Below are 20,604 nucleotides of genomic sequence, written 5' to 3' on the forward strand. Positions count from 1 at the left end.
GCACAAAAACAGACAGCCGCTGGATGACATCGTTAGGTACACTAACCCAACCAAACAAACTAAGGTGACTAAGGACTTGTACTGCACATCACATATTTGAGTTTTTGTTTTCAATGACAGCACCAAAGAGGTATGAATTCAAATAGTTTTATTAGCGAATTTGTATTTGGCAACGGTGTGATCCACATTGTTATTCTGTGACTGTTCAGTGTTATTTGAGACAGCAACATCTTTTTGAAACACTGAAAGTTTGTTACGTCGCATCATTTTGCAATTTGTATCATTATCGCTGCACCTTGTAGATATCCTGGCTAGCATCTTCGTTACGATACGAACGAACGTCACGGGTGCGCGCGCAGTTTTAGAGGAACGCGCATTTGCACACGCGCTGCCCCCCCCCCCCCCCCCCGGGCCCCCTAGCCCAAAAAAAAAAAAAAAAAAAAAAAAGCGCACTGTGCGTACCAAGAGGACGCAAGCGAATTTCGAGAATCCGGTTCGGTCGTGCCGCGCCGACGCCGCCTGTGCTCACGGAGCGACTGACCACTGGCTGGGCTCTCCTACCCGAACGGCACCGAGCGGCAGGAGGTCGAGAGACTGGTGCGCAGTGAGGATTTCTCCCGGGCTCGAGGACGACAATGCGCTTCGTTATGCACGCGGTGCACCGGACGCCAGGCAGCGCCAACTTTCCGCTCGGCGTGTGACGCGGCTTGGGTGCGTTGAGTCCGCTCCAAGAGCAGGACTGCGATGCAGGTGAAAAGTGGCCGCTCACGTTCCTGAAATGTCTCGCTGCGCCGCCGACGCGCTCCACTGTGCCACGGCAGCCCCGCGCTGACAGATGCCAGCAACAAAGTGTCGCGTAATTACAAGTTGTCGAGCAACGAGCGTCCACGACGGTGCTGAAGCGTTTATGGGGACTGCGTACTTGATCTCCCGGCCGCCATCCGAAGAGCTTTGCCCCGAGGCTACTCCGTCTGTCGGCCGCTGTCGCACGGGGCTCGAACTCGAGTGCTTGGTTGCCCACTGACACTGACTGTGACTGTGACACTGAGCCGGGCCCGAAGCTAACTCACCGGCTATGAAGGCTTTCGCCCGGTGACACTGCAGTCTTTCTCGTCGCATCGCCCCCGCTTCGACATAGGACTACGGCAAAAGAATCGCGTGACAGTATTGTCCGCCATACGTGCCAACGCAGCGGGATTCGTACGTGCGGTCGGCGTCGGCGTCGACCTCCTCTCCACCCCCATCCCCATCCCCGTCCCCATCCCCATCCCCATCCTCATCCTTCCCGCAGTGACGGTTATGGGTCGGAAGCGGTGTGTAGGTGCAGATTGTTCCAAGATGGCGGCCGGGTGCTGCGGGGTGAAGAAGCAGAAGCTGTCGGGATCGCCCGGGTCGGGGGGTCCCGGCGGGGTGGGGGCGGGAAGCGGGGTGGCAGGAACCGGACATTGTGGATCGGAGTTGGGGATTGGCTCCTCGGCGACCGTCGCAGGAGCGCCGAACGTGAGCAGGGCCAACGGCCTGGGGGGACCCGGCGGCGGCGGCGGCGGCGGCGGCACGGGCGCTCTGTCTCCTCTGTCTCTGTCTCCAGCCCCGGCCCCGGCCGGTTACACTTCATCCGGTCTCGCCCCGAATCTCAGCCCAGGACCTGGACCTGGACCTGGACCTGGATCGGGAAGTGGCGGCAGAAAAATGGTCGTTTCGGCGGAGATGTGCTGCTTCTGCTTTGACGTGCTTTATTGCCATCTGTACGGATACCAACCTCCAAGAACACCCAGGTTTACAAACGATCCCTAGTAAGTTCCACTTTATTGTCTTGGTGAATTTGCTGCATGCTCACAAGAACGCCGCCGTGTCGGAACAGCCTTTAGCGGCACCGTTCGGAGCCTTTGTGTACCGAGTTGGGTTGGAGGCACAAACTGTCACGTCTGACAAATATTTGGCATGAGCGATTTTAATGTGAAAATCTCCCGACGGCGGCCAGTTGAAATCTGGGGCCTCGTCCAAGCTAACCTTACCGGCTGCACCGGGGCCTACGCGACGCGAACACGCTACATGCTGGTTCCAAAGAATTTTTCATCAGCGCTCATGTGCATACACGTCAAAGTGCAGTCCCGTTGGGATTTTTGTCCCGATTTTCGGCCTCTTTACCATATATGAGCCGTTCACGCTTCCGTCGCCGGCTAACAGTAGCTAAGCCCCTCGGCGACTTGCTACTATTAGCATGCCTCGACAAAAAGGGTGGAAGAAGTCCAAATTCACTGTAATTCACAAAGTCACGCAGAAGGCCGTTATTACAAAAACCGTACGCGGTATAACTCCACCAAACACGTCCCGGTGTCCACCGTGTTAGTTTTCGTACGCTTTTAATCCTGTTAGTTGTACATTCAATGAGCTCCATATTGCTACATTCACAGCTTAGCTTGGTTAGCTCAGTCAGCGTTACTACTCGCTCGATGAGGAAGCACTTGATGACATTGGAATCATTTACAGACTACAGACTGGCATTCACTACTTTAGGTTTCCAGCATTTTATTTTATTTTACCGTATAATGCTTGTGTTTTCCCCAATTAATATTCCTAACGAGGGAAGTGTAGTCAAAGAGCCAATAATTGCCATTAGCCTGGACAACAAAGAAAGATGTCTCTTGCCGAAATATTTCCACTTCTTAAGGCACCCGATTTCAAAATGTTATTAAACGTGAACGATGACAGTGGCAATTAACACTACACAAGAGTAGATCGTGGTTTTCCTCGTTTAGATTTTTGTAAATTGTCACGGCCAAGCTGGCATTTTTGAGCACATCTCATTCAGAGATTGTAATGTGATATGTTGAGTCTGCGATGGTTTAGCCTTCACGAAGAGGCACTTGAAGATCGTTTGCATCTGTTTCCAAGCATGCAATCGACCAGAGAGGTTCAAGCGTTGCCGTATGACTCGTGTGACGTTGAATTCCTGACTTTTTACAGGACCATCTCGTGACTTGCACTTTGAAAAATGGACACTATTTCAACACAAAACTACTGCATGCGTCTGACGCTCCAGTTGAGTCCCAAACTGGAATTTTGGTGTGTATTGAGATGAATGAACACTAGTACGCGTCTATAAACGAGCCAGAATCTACTTTTCTTTTTTGTCTTTCAGTCATCTCAGCTGCAAATGTTGTTACTGGTACGTGGAGGGTGAATGTGGCTGAAGATGAAATGTATACTAGGGAGGCACAGATAGCGCTTTTTCAGACCGTGGAGACTTGATTTGTGCATTTGCCAATTATGGCCCCTGGGACTTCTTAATACCATAATGTCTCGCAATTGTGATTGAAATATTTGATTTTAATCAAGTATTTTTTCCAAAAAATACACAAGAGCCAGACATGGCATACTTTTAACACTTTTGTTGATGAAGAAGATGTCAGTGATGACGTCTTCTGTGCAGCCAGCCCACCTTCAAATTGTGGAATTAAAGAATGCCCCCCCCAACACAAACACACACACACACACACACACATCTCGCAGTGTTTCCCCTGACGGGACCTCGCAAGCGTGACTAAATTGACTTTATGTTAGAGGAAAATCCGCTGACTTTCCCCTAAAAGAAAGACAGCAGAAAAAGCGAGGCCACGTCTGCGTGATTATAAATGTGAAAGAAAAGAGCCCCAGGAAAGGGACCATCATGTCGTCGGTGACATCACGTTAAGTATGGGATTGCATTTTGCCGTTTGGGCTTTGGATGTTTTTTCATGAAATGTTGAATTCCCTGTTCTGAATGGAAAGGCTTGTCTGTCGCCAGTCAAGTCGCTGACTCATTTGCGTGTTGCATATTTTCCGGAACCGGTTTTGTTTGAATTAGGATCGAAGAAATGGCTCAGAGCTGACTGTGACATTATGATGATGTTAAGTTTTCCCATTTCGGAGGCTGAATACACTTTGATTCGGCGTTTGGCTCACTTTATGGAAACTTGTGGCAGCGGCCAAATATGACGCACAAACATTTGATGATTCAAATTTTGCGAATGCCAGTCAACGTCCGGTATTTTCAAGTTTGCCGTCCGCTGAAGTGAATCACATCTGCTTCATCAGTTACACTTCTTATAGAATTGGTGGAAATTTGTGGCACGATTTTTTTCCCTGTTGGTTCATAGTCACGCCATTTCAGATATGCATGCCTGGATGTACCCGCGGTGTCGATTCACTCGCTCGACTTTGCATATTTCATTCACAGGTACCTACCCAGACAAGTGTGAATTGTTTCTCAGTCCCCCCCCCCCTTTTTTTTTTGTTTTTGTTTTTTGTTTTGCTATGATCAGCTTGTTTTCATCAGCTGTTCATTCATCCAGATCAGTGATTTCCAACCTTTATCGAGCCAAGGCACATATTGTACAATTGGAAAAATCCCACGGCACACCAACAAAAGTAAACGTCACCAAAAATGGATCGATTAATGACTGTATGTACTTCCTGCCATCTAATAGAAGAGGATTTTTTTTTGTTCTGTCTGTCATTGTTCCTCACTGGCATAAATAAATGAACGAATAAAGATCCATTATTTCTTGGAATTTTTTTTTTTTTTTTTTTTTTTAAGCAATTACATAAAATTGGATAACTTCCCACGGCACACCTGAATAGCGCTCACGGCACACTAATGTACACCACCACCAGCCGCACGCTGTTTGGGAATCACTGATCCAGATCTCCATTCCAAATGACTAAATCCTGTTTTTGTTTTTCAGCCCGCTTTTTGTCACATGGAAAATAGGCAGAGACAAGCGGTTGAGGGGTTGTATAGGTACATTTTCTGCCATGAATCTGCACTCAGGACTCAGGGAGTACACCCTTACCAGGTGAGCCACATTGCTGACTGTTGACATTGTTTTTTTTTTTTTAAGCTTTTGTTTTGTACTTATTTCATGTATAAAAGAAAAAGTAGCTCCTAATTGAGCAGAGAGGGGAAAAAAAAAAAAAATCTTATCCGCGTGAGTTGAGATGAAGGAAGTTTTTTTTTTTTTTTTTTTTTTTTTTTTCCTGAGCCTCCTCGGGAGGAAAATGGCGAAATGTTTGAGTCGCACGTTAACGCTATTTTGTTTGGACTGCAGTGCCCTTAAAGACAGCCGCTTCCCCCCCATGACAAGGGATGAGCTGCCTCGCCTCTTCTGCTCAGTGTCTCTTCTCACCAACTTTGAAGATGTCGGTGACTACCTTGACTGGGAGGTGAGCGACGCAGCTTTGCACGTGCGCCTTCATAAATGTCTACTCGTAATAAAACATAGGACCATATGTTGGAATAGATTGCGTGTCTTATTTTGTCTTGACAGGTGGGTGTTCACGGTATTAGGATTGAATTTTTCAATGAGAAAGGATCAAAGCGCACCGCCACCTACCTGCCAGAGGTCGCAAAGGAGCAAGGTGAGATCCGCTTCTGCCTGCCGGAGGTCGCCAACTTTCTTGTCATTAAAAAGGTGCCAGCGTCTTGGAGAACTAAAAAGTTGACCAATTCTTAGCTAGTAGCCATTTTGACAACTAGCTGCTAATTTGGGTTTGTGACATTAGTCACACCCATTGTATGCCGACACTTTTGAAATGTACTGCAAATTAGCCAGTGAAGATTTGAGGTTCAGAAAAATGCAAAAGAGGCCTGGACAAAAAACAAAATGGTATCCCAAGAACACATTGAGGACTTATATTGGGGAAAAAAGGCACAATTGTGTGTCCTCCGATGTGCAGCACGGACATTTTCAAACTGGTAATCTGCTGGTTGATGACGTAGCGTGTAGCCCGCTCGTCTCTGGAGATGAGGAAGGAAACGCTTGACAATCGTGTCAACGTCATCTGCGTAAAGACATGAAGACGAGCTTCAAGGAGTTTGGTGTTCCAGTCACTCCAGCCGCGTAGATTATTTCGTATGACAACTTGAAAAGACCGACGACGGGAATGGGAACCGAAGAGTCGAGAACAACCTCCGAAGAAAGTTGAGGTCAATTCCAAGATCAAGGTCGCCCGCATCGGTGTGAGATCACGCCGGCCGTCGTTACCTTCAGCCGGAGCGGACCTCTTGCCGGGCCCTGCGGAAAGCAAATCGTAATAAAGTGAGACAGGAACTGGCCAGAAGCCACAAAGCTGCCTGGAAAATGGTCATGGAAGAGAGCAAAAAACCAAAAAGCATCCCGAGAACCGAGTGCGCTGTCCCAAGTGTGAAACAGAGGGGGGGGGGGGCCCAGTGGGCAGCTGTGCCACATCCGCCACCAGATATTTTGAATCAGTGCCGGGTGCGCCTGCGGGTCACGGGCCTCGATCTTCTCAAGCGCCATCTGTAGGAGGAACGGGAAGGTGCGCTCGTCGACGGGTTCTCGAGCCTCAGAAATCCTTTGACGGCCGTGAAGTGAACGATCCCATCATTAATTCTGTCGCGTTTTTTTTTTTTTTTTTTTTTAAATGATTGTCAAGCAACACTTCAAAAGCCAAGGTCTTATTTTCAGTGCCCCACCCCCGCTCCCATTACATCATTGATGAATACTTTTGTCGTTTTCAAGTTATTTTAGTGTTTTTTTTTTTTTTTTCTCTACTTTTGGTAGTGGGGATGCACAAAAGGATCAAAGTGGCCAAAAGTGCAATTCTCTCTTGTGAAAGTGTCAACGTTCCTCCCGCAGGTTGGGACCACATTCAAACCATCGATTCCTTACTCCGAAAGGGAGGTTACAAAGCTCCCATCACAAATGATTTCAGGAAGACCATCAAGTTAACCAGGTAAGCTCACGCGGCAGCGCTGTGACGGGATTCTGTCAGAATAGAAGCGAGCGCTCTGCTTTTCGTCAGCAAGCCGAACTCGCCGGCGAGTGCGCCGGGTCGTCGCCGCTTTTCGCGTTCTTTGCGCGCAGCAAATGGAAGAAGCTGCGAGCGAAGTCGGAAGATTTGTGGTGACTATGGGCTTTTGGCGTTTTGTAGGTACCGTAGCGAGAAGATGACGATGGGCTACGCGGAGTACATAGCCCACCGCCAACATCACCACTACCAGAACGGCATCGGGCACCCCCTCCCACCCTACAACCATTATTCCTGACAGCGAGCCGCATGACCAATCATTGGACCTCTCTGCGGACCTTTTCCCGGGAGAGCCCGCCCCCTCCTGGTCTAGCTATTTCTACTACTGTACCATTTTATGATGATAGTTTCCGTTGCCGTGCCGACTGTCTCCCGAGACGTCGACTTGGCAACGGTCGATTGATTCCGGCGAGAAATTCGCCTCCTCGGCGCTTTTTCTTGGCCTGTGGTTTTTGCAGCATACGTATGTCAAGTCGAGCCCTTCGTTCGTTTGTTTGTTTGTTTGTTTTTTTTTTTTTTTTTAAATTTGAATTTTTATTCTCAAGGCACTCAGCAAATCCAAACAGATTCGTCTCATAGGGTGGATTCATAATCCCTGGGGAAATATTAAGTGGGCTTTGCTACTGTTTTATGTGTAATCTTTTTTTTTTTTTTCCTCCTGACTTGATGTAAACCATGTAGCTGGGAGGGGGGACGGGGGGGGGGGACTGTTATTCTCAAAGGCTGTCTTGTCTCCTCTGATCCCTCTCCAAAAAAAAAAAAAAGTGGACAAAAGAGTGACACAGAATTTGTTTATAATCTTTTTCAACTCTTAGTTTTGTCGATGACCGTTTATATTTGGCCGTGTACGCGATCGAGCAGTTTGCGTTGATCGCGTGAGCTCGCACCTTTTGTGTTTGGGTCTGGATATTGACATTAACACCAAAAAAATTGGGATTTGACCTTATTATGCATTACTTTTGTGTGTGTGCTTTGTTTCTCAATCTTTGAGGGAGGATGAGTGTGGTGAGGTGAATTTTTCAATATTTTTGGGTTTCCTGGCGGTAAGACGTCGTGTCTGCCTCGAACAATAGAAGCAGATCCAGAGTCCGCGTATGCAAGCTGTCGTTTCGGGTCAAGCCATATTTGATCTCCAGCACACATTGAGTCAGATTCCGGCGTGCGGTGTACCGTCCGTGTCCTTTTGCAGAAGAGGTGGTGTCCCCGTCGGGCGATGTGTTCCAACAGCTTCTTTTGTTTGGTCAGCTGTGAAGACGCGACGGAATTAGTACGAAGGGATGGTCCCAACGTGGTGCAAATTGCCCGTTTTGCTTTGACGGACTGGAATTTATAGATTATTATGATTATTTTTTTTTTTTTTTGGAGAGAGGTTCTTGCTACTTGACCAAGACCTTTTGGAACAGCCTTTACTTTACTTAACTAACTGGCAGATTCTTCACTTTTTTTCTTTATGCAAAAAGAAAAAAACGTCAAGGGCTTTCAGCACTCCATCCACAGTCAACCCGAAATGACGTCGAAAGTTGTGTTGCCTTAAATGAATGCGTTGAAAGCGAATGGAGCGAGAGAGGACGCTCCGCCTCCGACCCCCGTTTCGTACTTCCCGTGCCACGCGTGGGTCGATCGGACGCGTCCTACCTGGCCCCCGCGACCTTTGAAAGGTCAAACCACGGGAAGAGTGGATGATTTGCCCCCCCCCCCCAAAAAAAAAGGGGGGGGGGAAGCGTCGCTCTCCCGCTCCATTTAATCACAGCACAACCAGAAATGATCTGCTGCAAAACCAAATTGACCGTTCTCTTTGACATATGTCTTTGTATGCACATGCAATGGAAACACGTTGCATGTATGTATGAGTATGAGACCTATGGTTTTCTTCATGAAATATATATATATATAATATATATATATATTATATATATATATATATATATACACACACACACACAGTATATATTATGCTCGGACACTCTTATAAAGCATTAAGAGAGTTAATAGACAAATATGGTGCTATCAGACCTCATATTGGGGTGGTCACAACTCGTGACTGGTCATGCGGACTCATCCATCATATCATATCCTTTTAAACGAAATGTTACATGTAAGATTTTCTCTTCAGTTTATTGCTGCGCAAAGTGGCACATTTTAACCATTGAAGGAAAACCACCAAAAAAAAAAAAAAAAACGGTAGCCCCCCCCCCCCCTCCGGTTTTCATCGAATCCACGGTGGGTGACTATTGGACTGACTTCCCTATGGGAAAAGGAACCTTCCTTCCTTCCTTGGCATTTTGACAATGAAAAGCGGCAAACCTAAAGAATGTACTGTCAGCATTCACCTGAGATCTGTTGGGAGAGAATCTTACATGCGTTAGTTACCTTTACTCTCCTTGAAATATGCAGATATGTTTTTGTTGTTCATTGTTCCGACCCGTGTCGACAGCCGTGCGCCTTTGAGAGGACAAGAAGTCACGGGCAAACCTCCTCCGTTTCCCTCACTTTTTCCGTTTTACGCACACCACGGAGGACCGACCTCGCGGCGTAGGTTGGATGTTGCTTCAAAAAAGACAACCGCCAACTCCTGACCACATTCTCCGTTATCGTCCAGCTGCTGAATTGGTGACGAAAGAGCAAATTCTCAAACGCGGTAGTAGCCCGACGTTTTGCATCGTGACTTTGACGTAGAAGGCGTTGCTTGTGTACTGGTTTGCAATTTCAAAGCATTGATACCTCACGGGGGCGGCGTTTGTCGTAGCAGTTGGGCGTTGTCGGCTCTTTAGGGAGGCGTCAGCCAAAGGTCGCCTGAGATTGTCTTAACTTGTTCTGTTCCACTCAACCAAAGATGCGAGCGGCCGTGTCCTAAATGCTGCTCTTCAGGCGTGGGTGGCTTCCTGTCCTTTCAAAACATACAAACAAACAAAAGACACCTCTGCAGCTGACACAAAAACATCATCATCATCATCAAAAAAAAAAAAAAAAAATCATTTGTTTGCGTGTGTTTTGATCTCTCAACTGTCTGGACTTGTTAAGCAACCCGACATTTCAATGACGTGTCATTGAAAGCATCGAGGATGTTCACAAATGGTTGCATATGTCTTCATTTTTTGGAGTTTTATTATTGCTCTAATTAAAAAAACAACAACAAAAAACTCCCATGGTGTGCCTCTTAGCTTAATGGGTTTATACATTTTTTTTTTTTTTTTTGTTCAACCCTCCCCCCTTTACAAGACCAGCAGTTATACCTTGTATAAAAGATGGATTTTTGTTATTTTTTAATGCCATTGAAGATGAAAATCCCAGTTTTCTTTACTCTGGACCCAGTAGCTGCACTGGTGTACAATCGCACTGATACAGTAGAGTCGTAGTTTGAGGAAGAAAAAAAAAAAACAAAGACTCAATAATGATAGACAATTGAAAGAAAAACTACAATAAACATGTGTGAACCTTTTTACTACGTGGGATTTAAAAAAGAACACAGAAAATGACTGTTTTTGTACATCACAAGTTCTTTTCAAAAGACTCTTTTGAATCTACTTTGAAAATTATTTGAGTGGTTTTCTATGTTTGGAGACACTGACTGACTTTGAAGACGTGTCACTGTACAAAATGAACTTTTTTTTTAGTTGCCGCTGCCTCGGCGGCCGCGAGGGTTGCCTGGCGTGACTCCTCATACCAACCATCATTTGTCTTTTTTTTTTTTTTTGGGAATCTTGTTTTTACTCTGCTTTAGTAACTTGAAAATGTTGATGGGGGAACCCATGAGATCCCGACCTTGTAGAGCTAGAACCTTCCTCCTATCCTTGAATTGCTGTTTGTTTGATAAGACTTGAAATGAGCATTACAATAAAAATCATGATCGGAAGACCCCCAGCAAGGAAAAGGGAAAAAAAAAAAAAGCAAAAAAGACAATATTGAAATGTATTTAAAAAAAAAAAAAATGCAAATAAGTTATGGGTCAAAGGAAATATAGAGCTGGCTGGGTTATCTGAGTATGTAAGTTGTGGATGTGAAGATGTTTTAAATAGTTATCTTTTAAAATCATTTATTCAATAAAAAAAGTCAACTCAGAACAGCGTGTTTTGTTTTATTTGAGCAGAGATCCCCCTCGCCCCCCCCCCCCTTTTTAGGACGTTGCCGTTAGTTAGTCAAAATGAATGAATGAACGTCCGCCATTCTGATTGTTAAGGTTTCGAGCCGACTTCCAGCTAATGTCACTCATTCTTTGGCCTGTCTAAATGATAACCAATTCCCCACAAGAAGGCACGTACAAAAGTTGCTGAAACTAAAGCAGTACAGGGACCCCGATATTCTTTACAAAGATGAAGTCAATATTTTAAAGGTCCCAAATATGAGCACAGAATTGCTCGGAGGTAAGAAAATCCCAACGACCTTGCTCAACTCAAACAACTTTAATTAAGAACCACACATTGTCCCATAAGAGTAGAAAAAAAAAAATCCCTTCTTTACATTGAAGTACAATATATACGTATATGTAATATGCTCCAACGATGCATCCCACACACTTGAAATGATACGTAACCCGACTGATGAAATATTAATACTTCCTTATCAACGGCACCCAACGACACAAAGATCATTGGGATCATGGTGTTGGCGGAGCCAGTGAAATTTCTTTGCGGACGCCAAGCAACACGCAAAGTTGAAGTTTGCCGACGTACGACAACGCCTCGGTGGAAACAAAATACAAATAGGAAAAAAATACACGACTTCCTTGGAAGTGGAAGAGGACATGACAGAATGCACCGGACTTCATCCAAAAAGATGGGACAATTCTTGAATGTTTCAATAGAGGACACCTTCCGGACATAAAGATCCAGTTTCCACTTTTGAACCCCATTCTACTAAATTCCAGTGATGACGACTGACAGCCACACAACATTCCCTCCTTATCGCTTCACTTGAATGGCTGAAGGGGACGGGAAAAACGCACACTCGTTTCCCCACATTCAAGACTTTTGACCCTCGCCGGCGCTCTTCCGACTCCAAGCAGGAAGTGACAGCGCAAATAACGCGTCACCTCGCACATTTCGCACATGAAGAAGAGTGACAGCAGCAGACCAAAAAAAAACAAGGCAGCAAAAGAAATGACTTACGACTATGACAGTTGTGTGAAAATCGTCGTACATACCGAGCAGACTGAGGACGACCGGCAGCTCTGAAACGTACGTACGCGGACCAGACGTGGGATGGATTGCAGTAAAAACCACCATAAAAGCAAAATAAAAATACCAGCGACGGAAAAGGCCGGCGGACGTCGGCGCCTCAGTCGACTTTTTTGCCGCGCAGTCCGAGCGCGTCCAGCAGGTGTCTGCACGCGGGGGCCGCCTGCTGCGACAGCAGCGTCAGAGCCTTCCCGTGGATCAGCGTCAGGAGGGTCTGGTGGCCCGCCGCCCACACGCGGTACCAAGGCCCGTAAAAGGGGTCCGACACGGCCGGGCACAGCATGTTGTTCAGATTGACCTCCGTCATCTGCAGACCAAGAAAGACGTAAATACGGATATGAGCACGTCACGCTTGAACATTCTCCAAATTGTTTCTCATTGACTTTGATTCCCTGAACGTGGGCCGCAGCGGGCCGCTGTCCCGAGGATGCCAAAATGCCGACCGGTTGTCGGAGACACGCCAGTTGTACTTCCTGCGTCGGCGGCGCTTCATTCCGTTCCAATGCTAACTTGAGAGCAAATATTGTTCCGGCGAGAGGCAAAATATTGCTTGCTGGATTCCCGCCGAGCCGCTTGAACGTGACAGTTTGGTAAAAGTTGCAATGACGGAAAAAAAAAAACAAAACAAAACAAAACGTGATCATCATCTTCCTCATCAAAGCAACGATGGTGAATGGTCATCCAAAAGGCGTGGCGAAAACAAAATATTTCCCCCAAAATTGCTGTCCAGGTCCTTTTTCCACGTGGGCCAATCTTATGTCCTGCATCTTCCTCCATTCTCATAGATGTTCTGTTCTCCTCCAGCTAATCTTCATTGGTCTCCTTTCCAGCGCGTGCGTCCAATCTTTCCAGTCGCCCCCACCCCCGCCCACCGTCCGACGGTGTCGAGCGCCCGTCTCCCCTGGCGCTACCTTCCAGTCGTCCGCGTGTTTGGGTAACTCTATGTTCCCGCCTCCTCTGGGAAAAAAAAAAAGCGTTCAGTACCGGCGTTTGCATCCTTTTTGCAAAGGTCACCACCTGTCCCTCAAAGTTGCCGTACTTGGCCATCACGGTTTCCTTCCCCAACGTGTGTCCATTCCAATCTGCGCCAATCACAACTCTCTCTCTCTCTCTCTCTCTCTCTATCTGGGATGCTCAGAACTATTTCATCTGGATCCTTCCAGAATTTCTCGGTCACGTCCTACTTGTGGGGCCTCGCCGCTAATCACATTCTACATAACAGCCTCAATTTCAAATTTCAGCCTCATCACTCAGTCTGATCCTCTTTTCACCTCCCAGACATTCTTAGCCAGCTCCTCCTTTCACCCGAACCCGATACTTCATTTCTCTTCCCATCTACTCCGTGGTAGATTGAAAGCCTGCTCCTAAACTTCCCGCCTGCTCTCTTGGATGCACTCATCGTGTCAAGCGACTCCCGAGCTTTTCCTGTCATCGTCCCGACGTTCAAAGTCCCTCCACTCGGTTGTAGGCTCTGCGCGTTCCTCTTCTTCCTCTGCCGACGAATCCGCTTTCCCCGTCTTCGTTGTCTTCGACCCACAGTAGCCGAATTTCCACCGTCGGCCTGCGGGTTAACGGTGGCGGGGGCGGGCCACGACCGATCCGGTGTGGGATTCTTTCGACGAACGCTCATATTCGTTTGGGACAGTTTCACACCGGACGCAACCCTCCGCATTTATCCCGGCTCGGGACCGGCCTACAGATTGCACTGACTTGTCCCCCCCCCCCCGCCCCTCCCCCCTTACACTGCATTGTGAGCGATGATATTCTCCCAGCAGGGGGCGCCGTCTTACCAGGCCAAGGACTTGTAAGAAGAGGAAGTGATAGAGGAAGAGGATGCCCGTGGACAGCAGCGCCCACCAAATGTCTCCCAGGGGCTCGGGCTTGTACACGCCTAACAAAGAGAAGAAAAAAAGAAAAGCATTCAAAAATAAAGACGTTTGTAGGGTCAAAACAACTTTTATGTGCAGTATCAGGACGGAGAGGCCAAAGGTCAATTCTTTATAGTCTTTGACAAGTTTTTTTTTTTTTTTTTTTTTTTTTCTCCGCTGCTGTTGCGGTGAGCGGATATGCGGCCAAACTGGCTTTTCCTGTTTCCTCACGACTGCTTTTTCCAAGTCAAAACAGCTGTAAGCACGAAGCCATCAAATGCGCTTGTTTTATGACATCTTTTTGTGTTCCTCAAGTTGGAAAACAGTACAACGCAAGCAAGCGCGAGTGACTTTTAGCGGCTACTGGGCCTCGCGTCAAAAATAAGCCAGTCCAAATATTCCAACGACTTCTTTGAAATGGCTGCCATTAAAATAAAACGTTTTGTCAAAGAGGAGCACTGGCAATGGGTTCTTGTCATGGAAAAGGTGCAGCGCTAAATGACAACCAGAGCGGAATGGCGTGACCAGCGAGGCTAACAGTTAGCCGAGCTTCTTTCACTTCTCATGCTACCAAAACTTGCGACCACCCCCCGTTTGTTTGTATTTTCCCAGGTCACGACAGATATTATACACGGGTGTCATCTGGAATACGCCACACGCGATCAGACAACTTATCGTATCATGTATGAAATAGCACACGAGGGCATTGTATGTATTTCTTTGGGCTGGTCCCGTTCGGTGTCATCTCAGATAAGTTTTGACGCCGGACGCCCTTCCTGACGCAACCCCCGCTGCATTTATCCGGGGAGAGAGCCGGAGCCTATCCCGGCTAACTTCGGGCAAAGGCGGACCACACCCCAAACGGTCGCTGAGCGGGAAGCGAAGCCGGACGCGTGTACCGCTACACCGTCGGTGACTCGTCACACACCAGGGCATAACAGTCGCTAAATATACAGTTGAAAAAGTAATAAGAATAAGCTGATGGTGAGCCCCCATTTCACTGTGAGACTCTCACAGAACAGGACTTCAATCCCGAGTGGTGGTTTTAGGATGACCCATCAGTCGCGCAATTAGCTTAGCCTTCTGGAAGGTTAATTAAGGGGGAAGTAAAGGCGCCGATGAGAACCTCGCACGTCCTTTTGTCAATGGTGAGCGAAGCTGGGAAGCGGGCGCCAGCGTCGACTTTCTTTGGATTTATACCAGGAGGTACGAGTAAACCAGGGACAGCGAGTGGAACGGCGACTATTGGACGCCAGAGGGCGCTGCGGGCCGAGGTCGACGCCTTACCTCCTTTCCGGAACAGGTAAAGTGGCACCAGGTAGAGCATGGAGTGCTGAATGTAGTAAATCTCCTTTTCAAAGGGCAGCTGAAGACAGAAAAGACAACAGGGAGGGGTCAGCGGACGGCGACACAATGCACGCAAATTCTTCTGTTAGTAACCTTTCGCGATCTTTCTTTGTTTATATTCCTCCCCTCATTTGGAAGAGCAATGAGAGCATTTTGAGGATCGGCTCGCTGAGGCAGTAAAGTGCACCACGGCGACACAAGGAGGGACTCAAAGAAAATCGCGAGAATAAGACGCAATGTTCTTGTGGCCGCCATCTTGTCAAGAACAAATTGCTTCATTCTTCGGGGATACCAACAGGCCTTTGTTCCAAAAGTCAAACAAATGAGTGCCGACAAATATGGAATCTAACCGTTAACAAAGTACTGCGAAATGAGCTGAAGACGGAGCCACGTTGAGTCATTGTTGCTTACCAGCCTCGTATTGACCACGGGGAACATTAACGCCAACAGCGCGCCGTTCAACATGTGAACCTGCAGCCTAGAAATACACACAAGCGAAAAACGTTTACATCCCGAGGTCATCGTACGGGGGACCCGACCCGGTTCGGTCGCCACCGCCTCCAACTACTAACCGAGCTCATCTCACACTTGTGCGAACTTACAGCTAGGAAAATGTCGGACGGGTGCACCCTGAAGTTAGCTTTTTTTTTTTTTTTTTTTTTGCTCTCACTTAATACAAGCGGCCTTTCGCAGTATTCCGCGCGGTCCGAATCGCAATACAACTCGCGGCCGGGGGCCGAGCGACGACACCAAAACGGTCGGGAAGCCAACCGTCCGAAGGGCAAAATACGGCAAATTCGTCATGAGTGTCCACAGTTGGCGCTTTGCGTGACCACGTTTAAAGATCAAGGAGTGACGATGTGAGTGAAGTACGCACGAGCCAACACTGATCACTTTCCGTAAAGCGGCAAAGTCAACTTCCCCAGCTTTTAACCCCCCCGAGGGAGATGCAGCGCTACGAGAAAGAAGTTGCTGCCAAGTCGACAAACGCTAACTCAAACGGTGAGATATGACAAGGCGTACGCTCGCTTGCTATTCAAATGAAAGATGCAAATTTTCTCATTTGCAGATGAATGGAAAAACATCAGGCCACATTTGGGTTTTGCTCTTGGCTTTTGTCTGATAGCGAAGCAAGCGTGCCACAGACTGGGGGGGGCGGGGGCTCGACGTTGCCAGACAACTCGTCCGTTTGATCCGCACCGTTCGTATAATTAAAGGCAGAACAGCTGAACCCATCAGTTCTCGTCGCCTTTCGCTTAATGAGTCGCGCTACGAGTTTACGTACGTGAGCTTACCGAAACACGATCATGGCGGTCTTGCACGGCGGGCAGGCCAGCAGAAAGATCTGCGGAACACAAAGACAAAGTTGCACACTTGGCTTTTTTCGGGTGCTGAGAAAGGAACGGCAAGGTGAAAAATGTTCATTCAACAAATGAGAGATTGAGCGCCGGGAAAGCGGAAAAGGACAACCGCAGCGCACGTCGGATAGGAATTCAAGCTCGGATATCGGCTGACGTGGCCGCTACAATTTGGTCTTTGTAGGATGTCTGTTTCTAATGATGCGTGCTTAAAACACATCATGTGAGAACGACCGTTAAGACGCACAAAGTTGCGATATTATTTGCAGCGTGTGCGTTAGCGGCGTTTCTGAGTCACGCAAAAGCCCAGATGACAAAACCGAAGCCCGTAACATTTTGCCGGTCGGCGGAACGGCAGGTCCTGCGTTCAAATCTCGGCTCGGGCCCGCCTCTAATCCGACTCCTGTAAATTTGTGAGGATGGGGAACAAAATGGAAGTTCAAATCATATCTTGCGATGGTTTCAAGCAAGCACCATTGCACAGTTAATAATCGTACACTTAACTTTTGAACGAAAATCCCAAGAAATGCGAAGCGTGCCTACCAAAATGGCGTCCTAAACAAAAAGTCACGTGGTCTCAAAACCTCCCCACGCCGCTGACACTACACCTGGAGTCAAACGTATCTTTGCAGCCATGTTGGAGGCTGAAATACAGTAGCGGACACCTCCGGGGTCAGCGTGAGGGCTAACTTTTGTGTACTCTTATGTGCTGTGGCGCTGGCTACACGTGTGCGTTTGTATTTTTGCCCGCCGAAACGAAGCAGCGCACTTTTTGGCGAGCTTCTTTGAGAAAGTCCATCGTCCGTCTGGACCGAGTCCTTTATGATTAGGTTCCATCTGTTATACCAACAAAACTCTTGAAAACAGAGCCAGGGCAAAATCCCATTCTTGAAACACTGCCGTGGAAAGAAACGAGCTTTCTTATTCCAAGTGGAGTCAAAAATGATTGCGTTTTTGAGTCAATTGAGCGTAATTGCGATCGAGTGGACTCTTGTGGACACTCCTCCTCCAGATATTGTGGACTGAGAGAGAAACTGACGGCTAATGCCGACATTGTGCTCACCTGATGCCGGTTGGTGGCTTCTTCTTTTCCTTTGGGCTTGTCCCCGTTAGGCGTGTCATCTCGTGCATCTTCCTCTCTAACATGTCCATCCATCAAGCTTTTCTTTGCTCTTTTGCCTGGCAGCTCCATGCTCAGCACCTTTCTACCAACGTACTGACTCTCGCGCCTCTGGACACGTCCAAACCGCCTCAGTCTTGCTCTCTTCTAACCTGGTCCCCCCAAAACATCCAACTTTGGCTGTCCCTCCCTCGAATGAGCTCATTTCTAGTCCTATCCAACCTGTTGACATCTTCATTTCTGCCACCTGTTGTTTCTTTCTCTAATCCGTACATCATGGCCGGCCTCACCACTCTTTTGTAGACTTTGCCCTCCTTCTCCATCCTGGGCGATGCTCTTCCTCTCTCTTCACCTGCCGCCAACTGTGCCCCCTGTTTCTTCACTTCCTTACCACACTCGCCATTGCTCTGTACTGTTGAGCCCGAGTATTTGAAGTGGTCCACCCTCGCTACTCTCTTCTCCCTGGAGCTTCACTCCTCCTCCTCCTCCTCCGCCCCTCACATGTATTCCGTTTTACTTTGGCCAATCTTCATCCCTCTCCTTTCCAGTGGATCCCTCCATCTTTCGAATTGTTCCTCAACCTGCTCCCTGCTTTCACTGCACATCACGATATCCGCTGCGAACATCACGGTCCGAGGGGATTCCAGTCTAACCTCATCTGTCAGCCTATCCGTTACTACTGCAAACAGGAAGGGGCTCAGCGCGGATCCCTGATGCAGCCCCACCGCTACCCTAAATTCTTCTGACACGCCAACATGTCCTGTACTATTCCAACATATTTTTCCGCCACACCGGACTTGCGCATGCAGTACCACAGTTCCTCTCTTGGTACCTCTGCAAAAAAGGACGACGTCAGCGAGGCGAAAACGTACGCGCTACAAGAGGAAGGGTACCGCGGGAGTACGGCCACAATATTTCTTAGCTGCATTACGGGGAAGGCGATCAATGAAAAGCCAGCCCAGACGATCAAAGGCCAACAACCGAACCAGTAAGTCCAACCCGTCATTGCTTTTGCGTAGCGTCATTTATCCACACGTGCGAGGAAATAACGGGCCACATCCTTAAGTGTCCGAGACCTGGAAGCCAAACAAAACTACGGTGCAGATATATTCTGGATCGTTGCGCCGATGCTTTTGACTCAGAAGTTGATGCGACGCAAATCTCCGATGAGATGCGCTTACAAGAAGTCACGAGGAAGTTAGAGAAATTGCTAAACAACAGCATGTTGTCGTTTGTGAAAACTTTCACTTTGGAAAAGGAGGAACCGCAAAAGAGGGAACAAATGCGGCGGAACCACAACTCGCAATACTCTGACGGAGCAGTCCGAAGTCACGTTGACACGGATGCTTGGTGGTGACACCCCATCTTGTAAATCGCGTCACCCAAATATCAGAATAGCCCCCACGCGGGGAGGTGTGACGCCATCAGAGTGCTCGGTGCCCGCACCGGAGAGTCCGCCTTACCTGGATCATGGTGACCACATGGCAGGGATTGAGCAGGTAGATGACAGTCTTGGTGGCGAACTTGAAGCCCACCTCCACTCCAAAAGTCATGCAGAGCGCAACAAGCAACAAGTTCTTGGCCAGGCTGTCTTCCTTGGACCCGGTGCACTCTTTCCCCAGCACCCTGAGCTCTCTGGACAGGTTGATTTTCTTGAGAGCCAGGCCGATCTCCAACACGGAAACGAGGAGCACCACCAGACTTTCGCCGATGCGCTGCTGAGGCGCCAGGAAGGCGGCGCAGTCTGGGCCCCCGTTGCCCTCGAACTTGGGGTCCACCCCGCCGTACACCCAGTCGAGCAGGCTGTAGATGTTGTACCTGGACATGTTCCTCTTCTCGTGTTGGAAAAGATACGAACAAGACGGAATAAAAGACGTCACAGTGACTTCTTGGCGAAACATCAACTGCGAGATTTCCCTGTGGCAGTCGGTGGAGAGGAAGACATGGACGGGCCGCCTTGCCCCGTCTCGGCTAGCTAATTAGCCGCCAACAACCATCATCATCATCCTCATCCTCTTCCTCTTCCTCCTCCTTCTTCTTCTGCGGCGGCGGCGGCGGGTGAAAAACTTCCAGCTTCCGGAAGAGGCAGGCGACTAATAGTTGCGCCGTCTCCTCACTCGGGCTGTGGCCGGCATGATCTGCGGCATGCTCGCCCGCTCTCAGGAAGTTCGAGCCCGACTTTGCACCAAGGAACGAGCGGCTAGCAGCTAGCCTAGCCACCCAACGGGGCGGATTAATCCCCGATTGTTGCCTCTCAGACTTGCGCTGCAAACTGGCTCCGCCACGCTCCTCTACTCTATTTGAAACGCCCACGTGGGTAGTTGAGTCCCTTTGCCTCTTATTCGATGGCGATGCCTTTGTTTGGTTGCATCTGCTAGCGTGATTGTCACTTACGTTGAAGATAAGGACACTGATGTGTGCCTGCGAGACAAACTGGTGGGCATATCGAAACACGCACTGGGTCGGTGGCACGTTCGGATTTCCGGAAATGTTAAATGTTCGGGAAGTTTTCGGTGTCAGCTCATTTATCTAAGAACAAATTATTATTTTATCGCACGGCATGCAGTGACGAAAATAAAAACCTGTAAATTATTTCGTACTTTTTTCGGTTTTTAATACTCATGTTTTAGAAACCACAAACACGATATACGTCGCAGATGAAGCGAGTCGCTGTATAGCCTGTTTTCGACCACGTGACTCCATCCGGGCCACCTGGCCAAGTTGGATGGGTTCACTCTACTGACCATGGCTTTCGCATACAGACAGGCAAACGTTCGTACGACCGTTAAAAGTGACGCCTGATGGCTAAAAAGACTTTGGGGCTCATTAGATGTTGTTTCAAGTAACCCTTCTGACCAGAAGTGTGCTTTGATTGACAATATCGACCCGGAGAAACACAAATGGCGCACACAACTCCGGCCGTC

The 20,604-nt window shown here is 48.2% G+C and overlaps 2 protein-coding genes across 4 annotated transcripts; one reads left to right on the forward strand and one right to left on the reverse strand.

Annotated features, from left to right (window-relative positions):
- Positions 1-421: 421 nt before the first annotated feature.
- Positions 422-8,700, forward strand: ammecr1 (AMMECR nuclear protein 1). The gene is made up of 6 exons (XM_061804093.1): positions 422-1,793; positions 4,728-4,838; positions 5,091-5,205; positions 5,310-5,400; positions 6,642-6,738; positions 6,937-8,700. The coding sequence occupies exons 1-6, from the start codon at positions 1,300-1,302 to the stop codon at positions 7,049-7,051; spliced, it is 1,023 nt and encodes a 340-aa protein (XP_061660077.1). The 5' UTR covers positions 422-1,299; the 3' UTR covers positions 7,052-8,700.
- Positions 8,701-8,726: 26 nt separating this feature from the next.
- LOC133492125 (transmembrane protein 164) lies at positions 8,727-19,977 on the reverse strand. Of its 3 annotated transcripts, none has more exons than XM_061804095.1 (7): positions 19,144-19,977; positions 16,498-16,547; positions 15,614-15,680; positions 15,143-15,221; positions 13,778-13,878; positions 12,055-12,294; positions 8,727-9,695 (listed from the first exon to the last, which is right to left on the reverse strand). In XM_061804095.1, the coding sequence occupies exons 1-6, from the start codon at positions 19,579-19,581 to the stop codon at positions 12,088-12,090; spliced, it is 942 nt and encodes a 313-aa protein (XP_061660079.1). In that variant the 5' UTR covers positions 19,582-19,977; the 3' UTR covers positions 8,727-9,695; positions 12,055-12,087. The 3 variants fall into 3 exon arrangements, with proteins under 3 accessions (XP_061660079.1, XP_061660080.1, XP_061660078.1); XM_061804096.1 differs by having other exon boundaries at positions 8,727-9,700; XM_061804094.1 differs by lacking the exon at positions 8,727-9,695 and having other exon boundaries at positions 10,493-12,294; positions 19,144-19,971.
- Positions 19,978-20,604: the final 627 nt, after the last annotated feature.

Source organism: Syngnathoides biaculeatus, chromosome 18 (genome assembly GCF_019802595.1).
Source record: "Syngnathoides biaculeatus isolate LvHL_M chromosome 18, ASM1980259v1, whole genome shotgun sequence".
In the NCBI taxonomy this organism is placed as follows: Eukaryota; Metazoa; Chordata; class Actinopteri; order Syngnathiformes; family Syngnathidae; genus Syngnathoides; species Syngnathoides biaculeatus.